The following is a 20,918-nucleotide window of genomic DNA, read 5'->3' as shown; positions in this document are numbered from 1 at the left end:
ATTCACATTGGTTTTACATTTTGAAACGACAGCCTGGATATTACAGGTCTGTTTGTATTACCCTTACTGTGTGTATTTTCCATTGCAGTCTTTAACAATTCTGAACGGACTTGTGACAAGGAGTTTATTATACGTCGTGCGGCTACCAACAGAGTCCTGAATGTCCTGCGCCACTGGGTCTCCAAACACTCACAGGTCTGTCCATCAGCATCAGTTCTTCTGTAGCTGCTTGTATTTCAATGACATCGCCTTACCGAACAGCAGCTGACACATTTCATGTCACTACAAACCTAAAGCAGTAGTTGTCACCCTCATCAGCCTCTCTTTCTCCTTCCCTGCTGCTAGACTGATATATTATCAGCATACATTTTAGTCCAGACTTCAGCTGTGAACACATGGTTAACCCCCGGGCTTCATATTTTACAGGGCAGAGGAAGCGTAACACCTCTTCACAATTTCCATGTTATTTTCACAAGAGAAACCAATTACCTTACATAAACAGTACCAAACCTTAATTACCACACCAATATTGGATCAAAATGCATTTCTTGAAAGAGAGACTATTAAAGGTGAAGTGTGTAATTTCTATGCCAGTAGCATCCAACCAAGTGGATTTGAAAGAATAATAATTGTTTGAACATTTGCCCATCTAGCATTGGTTGGACTGACAGATAGCCTCGCCCCAAACTCTTTATTTGAGTTAATGTTGCTGATCAGTGTTTTGAAAGCCTTGGAAGCCTGTGTTACATTATTCAAGGAGATACAAATGACTTTGAATGTACACATTATGTTGGAATAGGAAAAGTAATTTTTAACATTTAAAAAATTTGATTCTTCATCAGAACAGGTTGGGGAAATTTTGCATTATATCATTTGCTCACCACTTGATCCTCTGGAGTGAATGAGTGCCATCAGAATAAGAATCCAAACATCAAATCCACACAATTCCAGTCCTCAATTCCCGATCCTGTCCCCCCTATCTCTCCATCTTTGCTTCCTATCTAACTACTCGAATGCAAACATGCCAAGAATAAATCTTTAAAAAAAGAACTGTTTTGCTCATAAACAGAGCTTGATCTGTACATATTTCTCTCTCCTGATTTAGATGACATGACTTCTTCACTAGAGAAAGCAATATTATGGATAGAGGACATGTATTTAATCCGGAAGCAACGCTTTGAAGTTAAAAACATCTGAATGATGGATTTGTTCATTACAAACATGCAGTTTTTCACATCACAAGATGTTAATTTATGGACTGGGGTCGTGTAGATTACTTGTGGATTATTGTGATGTGTTTGTCTGCTCTTTGGACACTCATTCTGATGGCACCCATTCACTGCAGAGGATCCAGTGGTGAGTAATGTAATGTAAGTGCTTACAATACATGTAATGCAATGTAATAAAGAAAAAACTCTACATCTGCACCAAAATCTACATCTTGAGTGGCCTGAGAGTTAATTTTTCAGAAAATTTTTATTTAATTTTATTTTTATATTGTTTCATTGGTAGTTGGAGGAAATTGTTAAATGAATTGTGGTAGGCCTATATGTTCAAATCTACCGTGTGCTGTGCTTTATGGCCTTACTGCATCTTATGGTTTTTCTCTGTACACTTGTATCCTTATTGATTCAGGTATTTTCAGCAGTACTTGGCTTGCTCTCAGCTGTAAAGCCATAGTCGTCATATTGATCTGTATAATATTATGCCCATTAACTCCAACTTTTTCATGACTCAAAAGCATGGGATATTATAACATTAATATTGACAACTGTTCAAAGCAATACTCTAGTACACACACACAGTCACAGGACCTCACACACAGCCAGCATAATTATCTGCTGCAGTGGAAACAGTCTCTCATAATGGCCTTCTGAAATAAGCAGCTATTTTTCCATTTACTTCACTTTGTTTGAGTGAAGGCAAAGTGTGGGCTAATTGCATTGATCTGTTTGAACCCTTTGTCAGTTTAGGTTAAGAATGGCCTGACAAACTCACACAGAGAGAGCTTGTTAGAAGTGACCTTTATGGTTGCACAGGTGAAAGATGCGAATGAGAGAAACACGAGAAGAAGAATGTTTACAAATACTGGGGAGAGAAGTGAAATATTCAGCTGATAATAGGCAGTTGCTCAAAAGCACTTCGAAGTATTATTATTCATATCATATATTATGATACAATGTTATTTGAGTATTATTTATATATGTTGTATCATTTAGTAAGATTTTTTTTCACTGTTTCAATTTAGCTTTCTTTTATATTTATAAAAATTCTATTCTTATGTTTGCCAGGGCAACATTTCTAATTTTTGCTTTTCATCTAGTATCTAATGTTTCTAACATTTACTTTAATATTTTAATTTATTACAACTTTAAAATTAATTATTTTAATAACAACACTGACATGATACTGTGTCTAATAAATCATGGCATTACCATGGTACTACTGGCTTCTTTTTTTTGTTACTCTAGGGACAAAACTGGAATAAGCCGCTATCTACTGTTATCACAGTAAAGTGGTACCAGCTACAGTATGATTTAGTGTAAATCACTATTGGACCTAGAAGCGTTTATTGCAGGCTGCTGAATCTCTTTGAAACCCCCCACAAGTGAATAAGAGGACTGAGAATTCAGCTGCACTGTTAATGAGCCCAGAGACCCTGCACTGCCATTTCATCTCTCTCATCCTCTATCAGATGTTTACATTATCTTTCTCCTTATACCATTTTCATAACAAAAACAAACTGACAAACTGAAACAGATACTATCTGGTACTACTTTTTGAATTCAGATTAATATTTAGTCAATATATTTTCAAAGGCCCCTTCTGGAAAAGCCAGGTCACACCAGTTTAAGCAGGTTTTTGTTACATAGTATCTTGTTTGCTGGTCCAAGATGGTCCACCAACTTTACCAATAAGTGCAGAAACCTCACAAAATCATGAAAAATGGTTAAACCGTTCTGGTCCTGCTTCTTTGTTTTAAAGTTTCTATTTGCAGGAAGATATCTGGAAATGATCTCTTAGGAAAGTAAAAAAAAAACTTTAAAAGGGTAATTTTAATGTTTTATCCAGACATATACTGCATAAAGGGGACATAAAATTGTACTGCATAACAGGAATAAGCAAGTGAGTTGCCCATTATGCTAACTACAGTCTAGCATATCAAACATAAGAGTACTTATACTCTGAGAACAACACAGTACAAGCGCTCAAGTGCTTTATGCATTTGCATTTGAAAGGCTGCACTGAATATTATGTACTAATTTATTGGTTTGTTTAAATCATGTCACTTATGCTATTTTGGATGACTGTCCCTTAGAGGAATATTTACATTTTTCATGTCAGGATCAGGAATTATTAGTAAGCTCAAAACTGGCAGATGAAAGTGCTCTAAACACAGATGGTATGAACATGGATAGATCAAACTAGCTGGATGCTTTGGTCCCGATGGCCAAATTATTTCAACAATAAACCTAAAGTGAATGGAGAAAAAACAGTGAAGAACACTGACTGTTTAATAGATGCGGGGCTTTATGAAGCCAGAACTGAAGAATGCTTTAACTGTGACACAAGAGATTAGCCACCCACCTGCAGTGCTTGCAGGCACAGAGAGACAGAGGAAAGGCTGGGTTAGCTGTTGATTAGTGCACTGGGAAACTGTAAAGCTGAGGTATTACAGCCTCTGATGAGCACTAATGGAGAGTGTGCAATCTAAAACACTTTCACGCTGCATAATAGTTTTATTAATCTGTATTTTGTTCTTGTTTAGCAGTAAAAAATAATGTATATAAACATCATTAAAACAAGACAAATTAGCTTAAAGCAAATTGTTTAAAGGCCTGTTCACACCAAGGACAAAAACTATAAAGATGATTATAAACTATAAATATGAACTATAAAGTCATTCTCAATATTAAAGAATAGCAGTCCACACCATAGCTATAATGAAAAAGGCACAGAGAAACAATATTGTTGGAATCACTTTCAGAATGATTTTTACCAGCTGATGAACGTTTTATAGCTGAAAAACATTGACACCCAGTCAGAATCAAACCTGCTATAATGAGCTTGCGAATTTAAAGCGGCAGACAAGTGTATGCTTGGAATAAACAGACGATATCATCTGCTGGTGTGGACACTAATATAATTATAGTTATCAGTCTTGGTGTGAACGGGCCTTAAGATTCGTTCTGTTCTTGAATTCACCTTTTTTTTTTAACCCCATAAGAGGAATCTGACTACATTTCTCTGTCTTTTTTTATTTGATATCCTTAATTCAAAATATGTTCTTTGAAAACATGCTTACGAAAGAATCTACACAAAAATACTGATAGTAATATTTTTCAGTCTACGCACAGAATCTGCATTAGATTAATCTGTATTAGTTAAAATAAAGAAAACAAATGTGTCATATGTCAAGGAAATTAATTTAGATTCACCCAGTAGTTGATGTCGGTCTACTGGGGATGTGAACCCATCAGTCTTTGCTTTACTTTACTTAAATTATGCATGGATCGTTCATGTTTGTGGATCGTGATTCTGTGTGTGTGTGTGTGTGTGTGTGTGTGTTTGGTGGGTTTCAGGACTTTGAAATGAATGGGGAGCTGAAGATGAGTGTGATCTGCCTGCTAGAGGAGGTGTTGAGAGACCCTGACCTTCTTCCCCAGGAGAGGAAAGCCACAGCAAACATACTAAGGCAGGTTACATAAGCACAACCTTTCACACATGAAATGAAAGTATACATTTAAGTATAAATATAGATCTTTTTTGAGATTGTATTTTCAAGGCAAACTTGAAAGCTCATTAAAGGAAGTTGGCTTTTTCTCCCCAGTGCCCTTTCTCAAGATGACCAGGACGATGCCCAGCTGAAGATTGAAGACATTCTTCAGATGGTGAGGATAAGTTATAGCCTTTGCATATGTTTATAAACCACAAGAAATAGCTTACGTTGTCTTTCAAAAGTATTGGGACACACCTCTTAATTGCATGATTCAGGTGTTTCAATCTGACCAAAGGTGTATAAAAATAAAGCACCTAACCATGCAGTCTGCATTCACAAATGTGGCACTGTGACAGGATGCCACCTTTGCAGTGAGTCAGTTTGTGAAATTTCATCCCTGCTAGATATTCCACGGTCAACTGTAAGTGGCATTTTTGGAAAATGGGAGCATTTAGGAACAGCAGCAACTCAGTCATGAAGCGGAAGACAGTCATGTAAAGTCACAGAGTGGGATCACTCTGCCACAGAGTGGGTGGATGGTATGTAAAAGTCACCATCGTTCTGCTGATTCCATAGCTGAAGAGTTCCAAACTGCCACTGGCATAAATGTCCGCACAAAAACTGTGAGGGAAGAGCTTCATGGAATAGGTTTCCATAGCTGAGCAGCTGCATGCAAGCCTCACATCACCAAGTGCAATGCCAGGCGTCAGATGGAGAGGTGTAAAGCATGCTGCCACTGGACTCTGGAGCAGTGGAAACCTGTTATGTGGAGTGACACATCACACTTCTCTGTTTGGCAGTCTGATGGGTGATGCTTCAGCATACAAAGACATTTTAGACAATGCTATGCGTCCAACTTCTTAGGAACACTTTCCATTATAGAATCTCAATATTAATATCTATGTATTCTATGCCATTAAAGTCCCTGTTTGTGTCATTTCCTATTAAATCAGGACATTGGGGCATATGAGTGGCCTTAAAATAGCTGAAATACTTGAATTTATATCACATCTTTGAATAAATATGAATGATCAGATGGATGGAGGAACAGACATACTTACATGCATACTTGGATCCTCCAATGAGAATTTAAATCTTAAATCTGTTTTAAAGCATAGCTTGTATAAGACTTTGATATAAGACGCCCATGCCCAGCTGTCTCATGTGTCCGAAGATATCTTATCACTTATCACTGTTGAGCAGCCACCCAAGGATGAGATCTCAGAGGGAAGGCAGATTTTGGCATGCCTCATGAGGCAGCTTCGGAGGCAGCATCGGGCTCAGGGACTGAATTACATGTTCAAACTGCAAATCTCTGAGCAGCAGGACTCTAATTACAACTTGAAACAGCGAGACGGAGCGCCTGTTGCTGTCCTCCACATGCAAACTCTATGCAACAAAGCCAGCGCACACAAAAACACACTCTAAACAGCCTTTCAGGGGTATTTCCTGCCTGAAATATCCATGTGTTATTGTAAATGATCATGCTATTACATTTCAAAGCCCTGCTAGTGATATTTGTTGAGTTTCGCTTGTTCCGTCATTGGCAGTGAAGGAAAAATAGCTATTATTTAATGTGATGAGAGTAGTCCATGTTTATTAATATTGTAAAAGAAGCATCTGCACTGTATGCAGATTTACTGTATAATATATGCAGATTTACTGTATAATGCAGTCAGTTCCACTTATTCCAATGCTTATACTGTACATTTAATTAATATTGTATGCAGTACTCTGTGTTTTAAGAGGACTTGAGTGAGTAACATAAGTCGATTTTAATGTTTCTTATGCACCATTGTTTATAGATACGCAGATAAATGTATTCATACACTTATGCGCGGCTGTATGATATAATGTGCTACTGGCAGCAGCATACTGGGCTCACTAATTACAAACACAGCATGCATTATCAGGGCTGAGTCTGTACAGTTTTGTGTGTGTGTGTGTGTGTGTGTGTGTGTGTGTGTGTGTGTGTGTGTGTGTGAGAGAGAGAGAGTAAGTGCATGTTTTGATTAGTAATGCATGCTGCCTGGACACACACACACACCCTTATCTTGCTTTTAAAATCCTTACCTACTGTGTTAATTGAAAAGTGTCTCTGCCAAAGAAAACAGAACCAACAATCACTCATCGCTAATTGGCGGTTTAATTATAGATTTTCATAAGTTCATATACGTACAATATGTGTAATTTCTAGCTGTCATATCAGCATCAGCATGATATTTTGCACTTTGCCATTAAACAATGTTACGTTGTCACAAGTACAAATGTTCCCAGAATAGAACGTTTACATTGTTAAAGGGATAGTTCACCTAAAAAAGAAAAATCTGTCTTAATTTACTCACCCTCATTAATTTCAAAACCTGTTTGACTTACTTTCTTCCATGTAACACCAAAGATGTTTTGAAGAATGTTTATGCTGCTCATTTCTGTGTAATATAAGTGAATGGTGACTGTCTATCAAGCTAGATTTTCATTTAATATTATTTAAATTTCATTCTGTTCCATTTTTGTCATATGGCTTCAGAAGGGCTGGAATACAGCCCATGAGATTTATTTATTTATGAAGCATGACAGTCCTGGTCACTGTTAATTTTCATTGTATGGAACAAAGCATCATGGACATTTATTATTTTGTGTTCCACTAAAGAAAGAAAGACTTGAGGGAGAGTAAATAATGACAAAAAGTACATTTTTTTGCACTAATTATCCTATTTCAGTTATTAAAAATGAACACCTGCTCATTTTTTAGGGAAAAACATATAGACTAATGAAAACATAATTTAAAATATTTTGTAGATATGCAGTATTTGTAATACCAGGAGTTGTTGTACATTTACAGTGGCATCTTGTCACAATAAAGAACTGATTTTGTGTCTGTTCGTCTCATCCAGGCTGAATGCCCAAAGGCTGAGTGTTTTGAATCTCTGTCAGCCATGGAGATAGCTGAACAAATCACTCTTCTCGATCACATAGTCTTCAGGAGCATTCCCTACGAGTGAGTAGAGCATCAATACAGTACAGAGAGATGCAGACCTCAAGCCTCAAAGACACCAGAGAATAATGCATGAACAAATCTGTGTCAGCCTTACTGAACATACTCATTATGGGCTTCAAAAAAAGCTTGTGTGTTCATGAGAGAAGAAGCCTCTGTAGATGCACATCTAACACTATACACTGTGCTCTTGCTGTAGGGAGTTCCTGGGCCAAGGATGGATGAAGACAGACAAGACAGAGAGAACTCCATACATCATGAAGACAAGTCAGCACTTCAATGATGTGAGTATATATGGAAATATCTATCTGCTACCCTCTTAGGAGACTGAATTACAAAAGCATGACCCTGTTTATAAAACTGTCTCTCTCTTTCTCTGTGTAGATGAGTAATCTCGTGGCCTCTCAGATCATGAGCCACACAGATGTGGGCTCTAGAGCCAGCTCTATTGAAAAATGGGTAGCAGTGGCTGATATTTGCCGCTGTCTCAACAATTATAATGGTGTCTTGGAGATCACATCTGCCCTGAACCGGAGCGCCATCTACAGGCTAAAGAAGACATGGGCTAAAGTGTGCAAACAGGTGAGAGATGCAGAGTGAAAACTGCTGTAATGTTTTATGTAGTAGATTACATCAGTATGGAAAGTCATAAATTATTAATCGCTGTTGTGTCTCTTCAAACAGACTAAAGCACTAATGGACAAACTTCAAAAGACTGTGTCATCTGAGGGAAGGTTTAAAAACCTGAGGGAAACTCTGAAAAAGTGAGCTACTGATACATTTTGAAACACCTAAATTATTATTACATAACGTATGACTTGTTTTTGACCTCATTTCTGTCTTTTCTACAGCTGTAATCCCCCTTGTGTTCCATATCTGGGTATGTACTTGACAGACCTCGCATTTATCGAAGAGGGAACACCAAACTTCACAGAGGAAGGTCTGGTTAACTTCTCAAAGATGAGAATGGTAAGAAATGATGTCATATCCTGTATAATTTGCTCAGGGATTAAAAGACTAATTCATTTTTGTGTAGCTTTAGTATCTTTGATATTGTGTGGGTAGACTAATGAATCATGACACTTTGTCTGCAGATATCTCATATCATACGAGAGATCCGACAGTTCCAGCAAACTCCCTACAGAATTGAGCACCAACCAAAGGTTAGACTGATAATTCATATTCAGATCAAGTTCTGACACCTCCATGCATCAATGCTTCTTCAATATCATTACTATATACATATCATTTGATTGATCTCAGGCATGTGTTCAGACATCTGTACTGTTCATAATATTTGACTGTATAAAAGGGTAATTTTTTTTTTTACTAATGCAATCAGTGCTTGTTAAATCCTGTATATATGTTATATATAGCTGATTACTGATTACATTTATTTAGACAAAAGCTACACAAAAGCAATGTTTTTCATGTTTTTATTATTATTACTTCTAGTATTAATTCTTATACTTGTATTTGTTTAAATAAGCAAATGCACTTCCTAGAAATTAATACTTTTATTTAGCAAGAATGCATTAAATCGATAAAAAGTGACAGTAAAAACATTTATAATGTTACAAAAGATTTCTATTTAAAAAAATGCTTTATATTACTTTACATTTTTATAGTAGCACCATTTCCACAGAAATATTCAGTAGCACAACTGTTTTCAGCATTGAATAATAAGATTTTTTCTTGATTTACCAAATCTGCATATTAGTATGATTTCTGGAGGATCATGTGACACAGAAGAGTGGAGTAATGACTGCTGAAAATTCAGCTTTGCATCACAAGAATAAATTACATTTTACAATATATTAAAAATAGAAAAGAGTTATGTTAAATTATAATAATATTTCACAACATTACTGTTTTTTTACTGTATTTCAAGGTCAAATAAATGCTAATGTGTTAAGATTAGAAGACGTTTATTTAAAAAATGTAAGGAAAAAAAATATTTCAGTGGTAGTGTATGTCTAAACAAATTGCAAGTTAACCATAATGTGACATCCATAAATACTGTATACATCTTGCCAGAAGTTTGTGTGTCTGTGTGTGTGTGTGTGTGTGTGTGTGTGTGTGTGAGAGATTGCTATATATCATGAAAAAATATGAGCATATTGGACTTCAATGAATCATGACACCCTGTACTTTTCAGTGTGTTTTAAACATTTATTATGCAATCTAATTCCACTCCAATTTGTAATCCTGTAATCTACTGTTTTCGTGTTCAGGTCACACAGTATCTTCTGGATAAGACCTTGATTATGGATGAAGACACACTGTATGACTTGTCTCTCAAGATTGAACCCAGGCTTCCTGCATGAACTGCAACCTCAGTACCTGGCAGCTTCCATCTAGATGTGCTTCTCACTCTTGGAATGTTTTGAAGGCATGAAGAATGCCTAGTGTTTGAGAAAGAGAGACGTGAAGGAGGAAAGTGAAAGTGTGAAAAAGTAGAGGGTCCAGGTTTGGAGGAAAGTGTTAAACAGTGCTCACCACCACAATGTCCCCTGAAGGGTGATTTTTATCATGGAAGCAATGAAGGATGAAAACTGGCCACTATCAGGGGTCAGATGTCATGAGTGAGTTTCAGGGTCGAGCAGATGGATTCAGTCTAAATTGTGAAGAGAGTGGTTGAAGATATGTAGCATGTACAGAAGTAGAGCTATTAGCCAGATATTATGTAGTGTATTGTGGCCCCCCTGGGCCTGTGGCCCTTGGCACATCCCCTCATTGGTAATGGTAGTGACTTTGTGCATGAACTAGACTGTGGGTTTGCTGTGTGCTTTGCCTCAACTTTACACTCCATGTGCTGTCCCATCTGCCAACAGCTGGCTGCACTGAACCAAAATACCACATGAAAATTTTAAAAGATACATCAGACTTCTAAGTATTTGGAATGTGTAGTAGCTTTCTAAAATACTAACCAGTTGTAGATGATATTGATATTTCGTAATAGCCCCTGAAGCTACGTGAGCTCTTTAAAAATCAGTTTATTGTGCCTTCTCATATTCTCAGACACTTGTAAATGAAAACCAATTGTCTCAGCAATGCTTAAAAGTTTGGATATTATTGGCCTGTGTAGCAAAGTGATGACAGGATGGAGATATTCAAACTATTTAAACCAATAAATACAAGTATAAATTAGCAGTTTCTGCTCAAATTCAGTGTAAAGGCCTGTCCACACCATAAAGATATAGTTTTAAAAATCATTCTAAATCAAGAGCAGAGTCCACGCCACAACTGTTATGATACGAAGGACCGATATTGTTGGGATCAACTTTTATTTTTTCAGCTGATGAATGATAAAAAAACATTGACAGTCAATCAGAATCCATCCTGCTTTAAAGAGCTTGCGCATTTTAAGAGGCAGACAACAAAACTGCTGAGCGTGGTTATAATAAACACCGTTAACATTATGCTTTGGTGTGGACGCTAATGTAGTTATCTTTATAGTTATTAGTTTTTGGTGTGAACAGGCCTTCATTTTAAAAACATCGTAATTTAGCCTCAGCGTGCAGATATAATCCACTTACAGTAGGCTGCATCATCCATGCATTACAAAGTAGTCCAAAATTGACATATGCTTGTGCAATGCAAAACCTTTTCTGGTCTGATTTTACAGTAAGTCGAGGCTTTGCCGCCCCCTATTGGAGGAAAAGTTTATTATCATTGAATGATTCTTAACCAAATCTGACTCGCAAGTTTTTCCAATAATCAATGTTTTCCTGCTTTTTAATGTAATGACCCCACTGGTCAGCTATACAGAAAAGAGGGTCTCTCCATAATTTGCATGAAAAATTCAGTGATCGCATGTTTGGAAATTGCATTGCAAGACATGTTTTGTGGTCATGTGTCATTCAGCTGCTGTGTAGCCTCTTTTAAACTCTCTAGAAACCTCAAGTAAAACAGATACATACATATATTTATCTTCTCATCTGACTGCACTTCTTTATATAAATACTTTGATCGTAATAGCTGGAGATTTCATATGCATAGACTGGCAGAGAACTGTCAAATTGGCCATAAATATATATCTACCACTGTGCTGTATGAAAACAATATTGTTTTTGTCTGATCTTTCCTTTCTTCGGAGTGGGATGGATTTCTGTTCTTTATGTGCAAGTGTGTGAAAGGCAGGAGAGCTTGTAGGTGTGAATGTGATCTCAGAGGTGAGTGGGTTGGAAAGGTGTCAGTTACACTCTCATCAATGTAGCGTTGTTATCTTTAAAACAAGTGTGAATCAGTAGTATTTATTTCCTGGCATATTTATTTGACCCTTTTTGTATATAGTGTGTCAATATGGGTTTATGATATAATGTGATTTTTGTCCCCATCCATCGTAAGATTTTCATTTCTGCAAGCACTCTTGTAATTGTTACATTTTGCTAAATGTGTTAAGAAAAATGTAGCATATATGATTAATTTACAATCCTTTGTCCTTTTTTTCTCTCTCTTTTTTATGGGTTTAGTGTGTTGTGCACACATAATTGTTGCTTTGGTATGTTGCATGTCTTTGCATGTCCAGGTTGGATTCCTTCTGTGAAATCTGCTTTTTGTACATTTCTGCATCAAACTATTTTTCCTTATTTTTTCTTCCTCTTTATTTTATCACCGATTCTCTTGGAGAATGTATGGCTTCAGTACTTAAATTCCATGCTTTCATTTCAAATAAACAAATCAAACAAACAATGGAATCTACAATAAATTATTTATCAAATGATAGATAGATAAATTTTTGGTCCATGTTGACTCAACAGCATCACACAGTTGCTGCAGATTTTTCAGCTGCACGTCCATGATACATCTCTCCCATTCCACCACCTCCAAAAGGTGCTATTGGATTGACATCTGGTGACTAGAGGCCATTTGGGTATAGTGAAATCATTGCATGTTTCATGTTTCTCAAAACTGAAAGGGATAGGTGTAAGAGCACAGCTTCTGTTCTCTACTATAAATATGTCTCTTCAGAAGGGTGTGGATTGTGAACAAATTATTTGAAAACTAGAGTGTTATGACAGTCCAGACACTAATGTCAAGGTCTCTCTTTCTCCTCATAATCCTACAGAGGAAGGGAGGGATGAGCACCAGATAATGCACAAGCTCATGGGCTGTGCAAATCAAATACCAGTTTAACTTTATCCCTCACACACTGTCCCACTAAACAAGTGACCTTTATATATCAACTGTAGCCACATCTGACAAAGTACAACATTTAAAAGGGTATTTTGTCTGAAAATAGAGACACTTAATTAACATTGTAAAGTTTTTTATATCCATATCTCAACATGGACTGTAAAATAATGGCCACTTGATGGACTACGGTGGGTGAAAGGTAAACATATGTATACATAGTATCATAGTCACCAGCTGCGTACAGTAACTGGAGGTTTCCACTGGTTAGGGAGAACTCAAGGACACACAGACGTGGTGTCATACTGACAGATGAAATAGGATTGGCTGGAGAGATGAGCTCTTATTTTAAGCACAGGCCCAGTGTGGTCTCACTCTACAGGGAACAGTCTGCTGTACAGAAGCCTGAGACCCCTTCAGTCCTACAGGTGAGTACAATAAAGCATTCGCTTTAACAATCATTTGTATGTGTAGCTTCATTTATTGACAGAAATGTAAAGAAACAATGGAAGCTAGATTTTGTCCAGTTGCAACTGTGCTAAGCATATTTTATGATGGTCTGGTTCAGTGTTTGAACGTTTTGACACTAATCTGTTAACTAATCTAAAATGAAACAAGTTAATATCTTTATCCAAAATGGCTGTTAATAATTAAAATCATGTAAATAATGTTTGTTTTCCATTTGCAAGTGCACCATTTTTTTCTCTATGTTTATATAATGCACACCATTACATTCTTAGAATGCTCTAGAAGTGTGACCATCGCACAGCCACCCTGTCTTATTGTAAGCCCCTCTACTGGTCACAGGTCATGTGATAATTGTAACATATTCCGGCAAAGTCTGGACTCCTTTGCGTAAGACCATTTGCTGTGGATCCACTGTCAGCTGTAACACTGTGTAGACAGTGTTGACCGGTTGACCTCTTTGGCATACAGCTAAAATATTTGGAACCACTGAAACCATAAGTTCCTCGTAGGGACCACAAACTGTGAATTTTGTAAAGAAGCAGGGTGGTGATAACATAGTTAAGATGATGGTGAAAAAAAAGGATTAGCAAGTAGACCCAGTCTCTACTAAAAAAATAATAGTTTATTTAGATATTTTAAACAACATTTGTTGAAGTGCTTATAACTAAAGTTTTGTGTAAGATTTATCAAAAATGTTTGGGTAAAGTTTTAGAAACCTGATGACAGGAACATATGTGGCACACGGGCTGCACTGCGTGGTACTGGGGCATGTGAAATATAAGCTGGCATATATTACTTTGGCATCAAGTTCAAAGCCAATGTATATTTGGATAGTCCTCAGTGGAAAAAGTCAACACGTATGTCAGGACACAGAGGTTGCTCACCATGTCAAGCCACTGTATTGACAAGTAGAGCACCTTTGATTAACACTGATTCATTGATTCACTGATTCATGCGGGGACGTCGTGGCCTAATGGTTAGAGAGTCGGACTCGTAATCGAAAGGTTGCGAGTTCGAGCCCCTGGCCGGCAGGAATTGTAGGTGGGGGGAGGGAATGTTCAGCGCTCTCTCCACCATCGACTGAGGTGCCCTTGAGCAAGGTGTGCCCTTGAGGGAGGTGCCCAACTGCTCCCCGGGCGCCGCAGCATGGCTGCCCACTGCTCCGTGTGTGTGTGTGTGCGTGCGTGCGTGTGTGTGCATTTGTTCACTACTCACTGCTGTGTGTGTGCATTTGGATGGGTTAAACGCAGAGCACCAATTTCGAGTATGGGTCACCATACGTCACAACTTTACTTTTTTACTTACTTTCAGTCAAAATGCCATAATTTCTTTGCCATAATTTATTTTCGGACCAGAAATGAAAGTATTTTGTAATGTTTTCTCATCATGTTTGTCCGTTCATTGAAAGTCCACACAACCAAGATTTTTATACGTCAAATTAATCTATATGAAAAAAGTAATCTATATGAAACGAGTGGTTTAATTGAAGATTTCTGAAGAGAGACAATCGCTTTATATGATGAACATATTTAATTTCGGCTTTCATTCACATGACCAGAACACTGAACAAAGCTCTATAAAACACACTTACTTCATGAGATGTGTGTTGATCATTACTTTTTGATGTGTGAAAATCTTGGTTTGGATATGCTTTCAGTGGACAGACAAAAATTATAAATAAAAAAGGATATTTAAAAAACTTCATTTGCTTTTCAAAGATGAATGAGAGTCTTTTGGAACGGCATGAGAGTGAGTAGTTAATGACAGAATTTTCATTTCTGGGTGAACTATACCTTTAATCTTTTATTGGCCATCTAAGACATGAATTAAAATTGTTGAGTAAACCAAACAAATAAAAAATACGAAGGTACAAGAAATTGTATTAATATCATTGAAATTAATTCACAAAAAATTATTACAGCCGACATATAGCGCCATTGAGCTACGGGTGTCCCGAGTTCGAATCCTGGCTCAAGAACCTTCTCCCACTTCACTTTTCTTCACTAAAAATAAAATAAAATGAATAATTATTTTTTTAAATATTTATTTAATCACATAAAAAGCTGTTTATTTTACCTGACAAAACATTTTTTAACACAAAATTATTGCTGTCCTTTGCTCTGAAGTGGAAGTTCGTGAGTGGTGAGGATGGCAAGCATGTTCACTCGAGTGCTGTCTGGACGCAACACGGCTGTGATCATGGCCGGCCTGGGTGCAGGTACCCTGGTATCCAGCTATATCATGACTGAGTCGGGAGTCTCTGCTGGGGAGAAAAAGAAGCTGTACCCACCCAGGTGAGTAGGAAAGTTGACTTTACTTAGTTTCCAGTTAACCTGAGAACTTAGTTTCCAGTTAACCTTGGTTTTTATCTTTCCAAGTGCTGACTACCCAGACCTGCGCAAACACAACAACTGCATGGCTTCTGTCTTGACTCCTGCTATTTATGGCCAGCTGAGGGACAAGCTGACCCCCAATAACTGGAGTCTTGATCAATGTATTCAGACTGGAGTGGACAACCCTGGTCATCCCTTCATCAAGACTGTGGGCATGGTGGCTGGTGATGAGGAGAGCTATGAGGTACAAAACTGGCCCAAATAGCAGTAAAAACTGGCTTTAGAGGATAATAAAATAATCAGTACCACAATTATAAGACATATTTCTCATATTAATGCTACCTTCACATGCTATTCGAACTGCACAAAAACAGTAAGAACACAATACAAACAGTGATGGAAGACAAAGGTCTCTCCATCACTCCCACCCAACTGGGAAACTCAGGTATCAAATGTATCTCAGTTTCCCAGTTGTAAATATGGCTTGAAAGGGTGTTCATTTCCGACTAGGAATATTTATGATAATTCCGATAGCACGTGAAGGCAGCATTTACCAGCAAAAATTTTAATATGAGGAGCAACAGTGCTGATGATATTTAAATAAAATGTGGCTCCATTTTTGGTCTTTTATATATTTTTTTTAATTGAGATTTATACATCATCTGAAAGCTGAATAAATTATTTGTTATGATAGGACAATATTTGGCCGAGATATAACTATTTGAAAATCTGGAATCTTGTGGCGCAAATAAATAAAAATATGGAGAAAATCGCCTTTAAAGTTGTCCAAATGAAGTTCTTAGCAAGGCATATTACTAATCAAAAATTAAGTTTTGATATATTTATGGTAGGAAATTTACAAAATATCTTCATGGAACATGATCTTTACTTAATGTCCTAATGATTTTTGGCATAAAATAAAAATCTATAATTTTGACCTATATAATGTACTTTTGGCTATTGCTACATATATACCCCAGCGACTTACTTTACTTACTTTTAGTCATTTAGCAGACGCTTTTATCCAAAGCGACTTACAAATAAGAAAAAGTAACTAAAACTAAAAGTTAACACTCTGTAAATACTCTATACACACCCATTTAAGAAAATACAGAAATTAAATCAAATTGACAAATGCATACAACAACATTTCAATAGTAAACATAAAAAGGGAAAAAAATAAATGAATAAAATAAAAATAAAAAGCGATACTTATATCCTTTGCCGGTGTCCCAGCCCGGTGGAGTCGATGGTCTTTACACTCTTTGGTCTTCACTACTAGAATTCAGATGAACCCACTTTCCTATTAATCACTAAAAATGGCCAAGCAAGTGCACACACTGACAAGATACGCGATACAGTACGAGACCAAACGCGATTTCAGCAACTCTCAACACAGAGAGTTCTGACTTAAGACTGGTTTTGTGGTCCAGGGTCACATATAGTTTTTAAGAGTTCAATTTTGGACTGTGGTCACTGTGATTCTACTTTGAAAAGAGCTATGTTATATTCAGTTGAACAGACAAAGGAATTTGGGTTCATTATTTTATTGTCCATGGTCAACTCTGTCAATAAGTGGTATCAAAATTAGGTACTTCGACATAAATGCAGTACATGCAGATGAACTTTATCATTGACTATAGCTGTGATCCTCAGGTGTTTGCTGAAATCTTTAACCCAGTCATTAAGGATAGGCACAATGGCTATGACCCTACAACAATGAAGCACCCAACAGACCTGGATAGCTCAAAGGTAAAGGTTCCTCTGCTGTCTTTGGTTCTGATCCCTTTTTACAAACTCATTCCATCCAGGACTCATGCAAGGTGAGACCTGCCTCAGTTTAGTTACACTGGAAACTGAATGTTTCTACCGATGGCCTCTGAACAGATCACCTCCGGGATGTTTGATGACAACTATGTGCTGTCATCACGTGTGCGCACAGGCCGCAGTGTTCGTGGGCTCAGTCTGCCACCCGCCTGCACTCGTGCTGAACGCCGTGAGGTGGAGCGTGTGGTGGTCCAGGCTCTTTCTGGTCTGAAGGATGATCTGGCGGGCAAATACTACAGCCTGACAGAGATGACCGAGCAAGAGCAGCAGCAGCTGATTGATGTAAGTACACACCAGAAACACATTTCAGCATAATCTCACTGAAGGCAAATGACTATGGAGGCTGACGCAAATGCATGTCAGTTGAAATTTATTTGCTATAACTGCAAATACATGTCATATACAGTTTTTCCAGGTTTTCACACTTTACAGACCTTCACTTAGATTCTCTTCTGAGGCAGGGACACCAGATATAAAATAATACAAATTCAAAATGTTATCTTATATAATGATTTTTCTATATTTTATATATTATCTGGAGATCACCTGCAGTACCTCCACAAACCTTGAGAGATCCCTGTTTAAAAATCTTTTTAAAAGGCTTTTAAACCCATTCAAAACAACTCATTGACTTCAGAATGATGGAACTGGAAGTGCTAAAATGCGAAAATGTCTCCAAACATTTCCAGGGTTTGGCCTACGAAAATACATCATCCCTGCAGCATTCTATTCTGTCTGGTATATAAACATAGTAATACTGTTTAACAGAAACACTTATGAAGCTGGTCATCCAGCACAGTATAAACTTCATATTTGCTGGTTTAGCTACTTTTAGGGACACTAGCCCAGACACATGCTCGTCTTTTCATCAGGGCCGTTGCATATTGTAATTCTCTAACAAACCTCACTGCTCTTGTCTTATGATGGCCTACCAAAGGAGCATTTTCTTTTTGATAAGCCATTGTCTCCTCTCCTCATCGCATCTGGTATGGCTAGAGATTGGCCAGATGCTCGTGGGATTTGGTAAGACTGAAGAACTACTGACCTGTTGTTAGAACATAGCACTACATTCCTATAGCACATCCTTTACTAGTCACCCATAAGCTGGCTCAGATATTCTCACCTAGATGTCTGTTTGAAAATCTTTTTTTGGCAGCAGCTGTATTCCAGTTCCAGAGAGGCATTTGTTACCCTGGATCACAAAACCAGTCATAAGGGTAAATTTTTTGAAATTGAGATTTAAACATCATCTGAAAGCTGAATAAATAAGATATCATATGGTTTGTCAAGATAGAACAATATTTGGCCGAAAAACAACTATTTGAAAATCTGGAATCTGAGGGTGCAAAAAAATTAAAATATTGAGAAAATCGCCTTTAAAGTTGTTCAAATGAAGTTCTTAGTAATGCATATTACTAATCAAAAATTAAGTTTTGATATATTTACTGTGGGAAATTCACAAAATATCTTCTTGGAACATGATCTCTATTTAATATCCTAATGATTTTTGGCATAAAAGAAAAATGGATCATTTTGACCCATACAACGTATTTTTGGCTATTGCTACAAATATACCTCAGCGACTTAAGAATGGTTTTGTGGTCCAGAGTCACATTTTATACATAATAATGTCAGCCTGAATGACTAGATACTTAACGCACTAGATACTTAACAACTAAGATGGTCAACCAGAGAGAAAGGAGAGGATTGGAGGAGATATTTTACCACACTGAACCAGTCCAGACTTCCCTTTCTTTTTCTTTTCTTGAAAATTCCAGGACCACTTCTTGTTTGACAAGCCCGTATCACCCTTGCTGACTTGTGCAGGAATGGCGCGGGATTGGCCCGATGCCAGAGGCATCTGGTATGGTGCATGAGGTTTGCATCACCAGAGGGCGCTTATAGAGAGCATGTGCTTGTGTGTGTTACATAATCAGGCGTCTTTGTGGGTGTCTGTTTTTGATTCACTGTTACAATAATAACCCTAGAACAACTAGTATACATGGAATCAAAAGCTAGTTGACATTCATGGATTCTACTGCAAAACGTAGGGCTGAATAAAAACAGTTTTAGCAAAATTTCCTGAATGCATTTTGTCCTCATGTCTAGGCACAACAATGAAAAAACATTTTTAATCTGGATCAATGAGGAGGATCACACCCGTGTCATTTCCATGGAAAAGGGTGGGAACATGAAGAGGGTGTTTGAGAGGTTCTGCAGAGGACTGAAAGAGGTATCACTGTCAAAGCATTCAGCCCAAAAACATGCATATTGTCTGTGAATTAAATCGAAATGAGGTCAGTTTATGATGTTTGTTTTTCACAGGTCGAGAGGTTGATTCAGGAGAGAGGCTGGGAGTTTATGTGGAATGAACACTTGGGCTACATCCTGACCTGCCCCTCTAACCTAGGCACCGGCCTGAGAGCTGGAGTCCACGTCCGTCTGCCCCTCCTAAGCAAGGTGCTACAATCTCACATAGTTCAGTTTAATCTGAAACTGATTTCCCAATGCCAAGGTCATGGGTTAAATTCCCATCAATAATGATCAAATGAAATATATACTGTATATACTGAGAATTTATGTTAAATACTCCACGGAAAGCCTTGAAAGCCTAAGAAAATGTCCTCTACTTCATATACCCTTCTGAACAGGACTCACGCTTCAATAAAATTTTGGATAATCTCAGGCTACAAAAACGTGGTACAGGGGGCGTGGATACTGCAGCTGTGGGTGACACTTTTGATATTTCCAACCTTGACCGTCTAGGCAAATCTGAGGTAAATAGCTCACCTTTGATGAGTGTCTTAACCCGTGCAAATGCATCAAATTGGAAAGAAATAGAAAATTCTGCAAATAGAAAGTAGACATACTCCAAACGATTATGTGAGATGTTTTACCAAATGTTAGTAGTGTAGAATGCTGCTAATAAAAGTAGTTTTTCAATATGTTTGTAAAAAACATGTAGCCAGTGATTAAATCCAATTTTATTTGACATTGCCTTTCAGGTTGAGCTCGTTCAGTGTGTGATTGATGGTGTCAACTACCTGATCGACTGTGAAAAGAAACTTGAGAAGGGCCAGGATATCACCATCCCTCCACCAGTAGCCCAGTTCAAGAAATAATGGCATCCTTGAGAGAGGAACTGAGAGCTAGGCAGCTGAGAGATCTGTAACCTGTTATTTATGACGTCTGCAGGCCTTTTTAAAGGGAACTCAACTGAATAAATTATTCATATTTTAATTCTGTCTTGTGGAATCTTTAAAATAAATTAGCTTATTATGCACTTTCTTTTTATTATTTAGCAAAAAAAAAAAAATTTTTTTTGTGTTGTAATATATATATATATAATATAAAATATATAATGTTGTAATATAACATTATATATTTTTACATCTATCGTTACATAAATATATACTGTATATATCTTTACATAATATAT

At 37.3% G+C, this 20,918-nt stretch overlaps 2 protein-coding genes across 3 annotated transcripts in view; both read left to right on the top strand.

Moving 5' to 3' along the window:
* LOC306870736 (ras-specific guanine nucleotide-releasing factor 2-like) overlaps nucleotides 1-12,387 on the top strand; it is a gene marked incomplete at its 5' end in the record, with an annotated part of 78,886 nt that extends 66,499 nt beyond the window's left edge. The window contains 10 exons of the mRNA XM_079418162.1: nucleotides 89-195; nucleotides 4,584-4,696; nucleotides 4,832-4,892; nucleotides 7,615-7,718; nucleotides 7,915-7,999; nucleotides 8,100-8,297; nucleotides 8,400-8,479; nucleotides 8,567-8,684; nucleotides 8,810-8,878; nucleotides 9,950-12,387. Coding sequence (XP_079274288.1) covers nucleotides 89-195; nucleotides 4,584-4,696; nucleotides 4,832-4,892; nucleotides 7,615-7,718; nucleotides 7,915-7,999; nucleotides 8,100-8,297; nucleotides 8,400-8,479; nucleotides 8,567-8,684; nucleotides 8,810-8,878; nucleotides 9,950-10,042 — 1,028 coding nt within the window. The 3' untranslated portion in view covers nucleotides 10,043-12,387. The remainder of the gene's footprint in view (nucleotides 1-88; nucleotides 196-4,583; nucleotides 4,697-4,831; nucleotides 4,893-7,614; nucleotides 7,719-7,914; nucleotides 8,000-8,099; nucleotides 8,298-8,399; nucleotides 8,480-8,566; nucleotides 8,685-8,809; nucleotides 8,879-9,949) is intronic.
* Nucleotides 12,388-13,055: 668 nt separating this feature from the next.
* Nucleotides 13,056-20,718, top strand: ckmt2b (creatine kinase, mitochondrial 2b (sarcomeric)). 2 transcript variants are annotated; one of them, XM_079418555.1, is made up of 11 exons: nucleotides 13,162-13,279; nucleotides 15,446-15,613; nucleotides 15,698-15,896; nucleotides 17,309-17,404; nucleotides 17,540-17,761; nucleotides 18,476-18,502; nucleotides 19,258-19,343; nucleotides 19,589-19,712; nucleotides 19,805-19,939; nucleotides 20,131-20,256; nucleotides 20,485-20,718. In XM_079418555.1, the coding sequence occupies exons 2-11, from the start codon at nucleotides 15,468-15,470 to the stop codon at nucleotides 20,599-20,601; spliced, it is 1,278 nt and encodes a 425-aa protein (XP_079274681.1). In that variant the 5' UTR covers nucleotides 13,162-13,279; nucleotides 15,446-15,467; the 3' UTR covers nucleotides 20,602-20,718. The 2 variants fall into 2 exon arrangements, with proteins under 2 accessions (XP_079274682.1, XP_079274681.1); XM_079418556.1 differs by lacking the exon at nucleotides 19,258-19,343 and having other exon boundaries at nucleotides 13,056-13,279; nucleotides 18,417-18,502.
* The last annotated feature ends 200 nt before the right edge of the window (nucleotides 20,719-20,918 follow it).

The sequence above is a fragment of the Barbus barbus genome (genome assembly GCF_936440315.1).
Source record: "Barbus barbus genome assembly, chromosome: 6".
Classification (NCBI taxonomy): Eukaryota; Metazoa; Chordata; class Actinopteri; order Cypriniformes; family Cyprinidae; genus Barbus; species Barbus barbus.
The sequence above is the reverse complement of the archived record's forward strand: the minus strand, read 5'-3'. Positions and strand labels throughout refer to the sequence as shown.

Bases quoted from the DNA above. Each gene is read 5' to 3' on its own strand.
- ckmt2b (XM_079418555.1), top strand. From the start codon at position 15,468: ATGGCAAGCATGTTCACTCGAGTGCTGTCTGGACGCAACACGGCTGTG. The intron at 15,897-17,308 runs GTACAAAACTGG...TGTGATCCTCAG, and splicing joins GTGATGAGGAGAGCTATGAG to GTGTTTGCTGAAATCTTTAA. The intron at 17,762-18,475 runs GTAAGTACACAC...TGGTATGGCTAG, and splicing joins AGCAGCAGCAGCTGATTGAT to AGATTGGCCAGATGCTCGTG.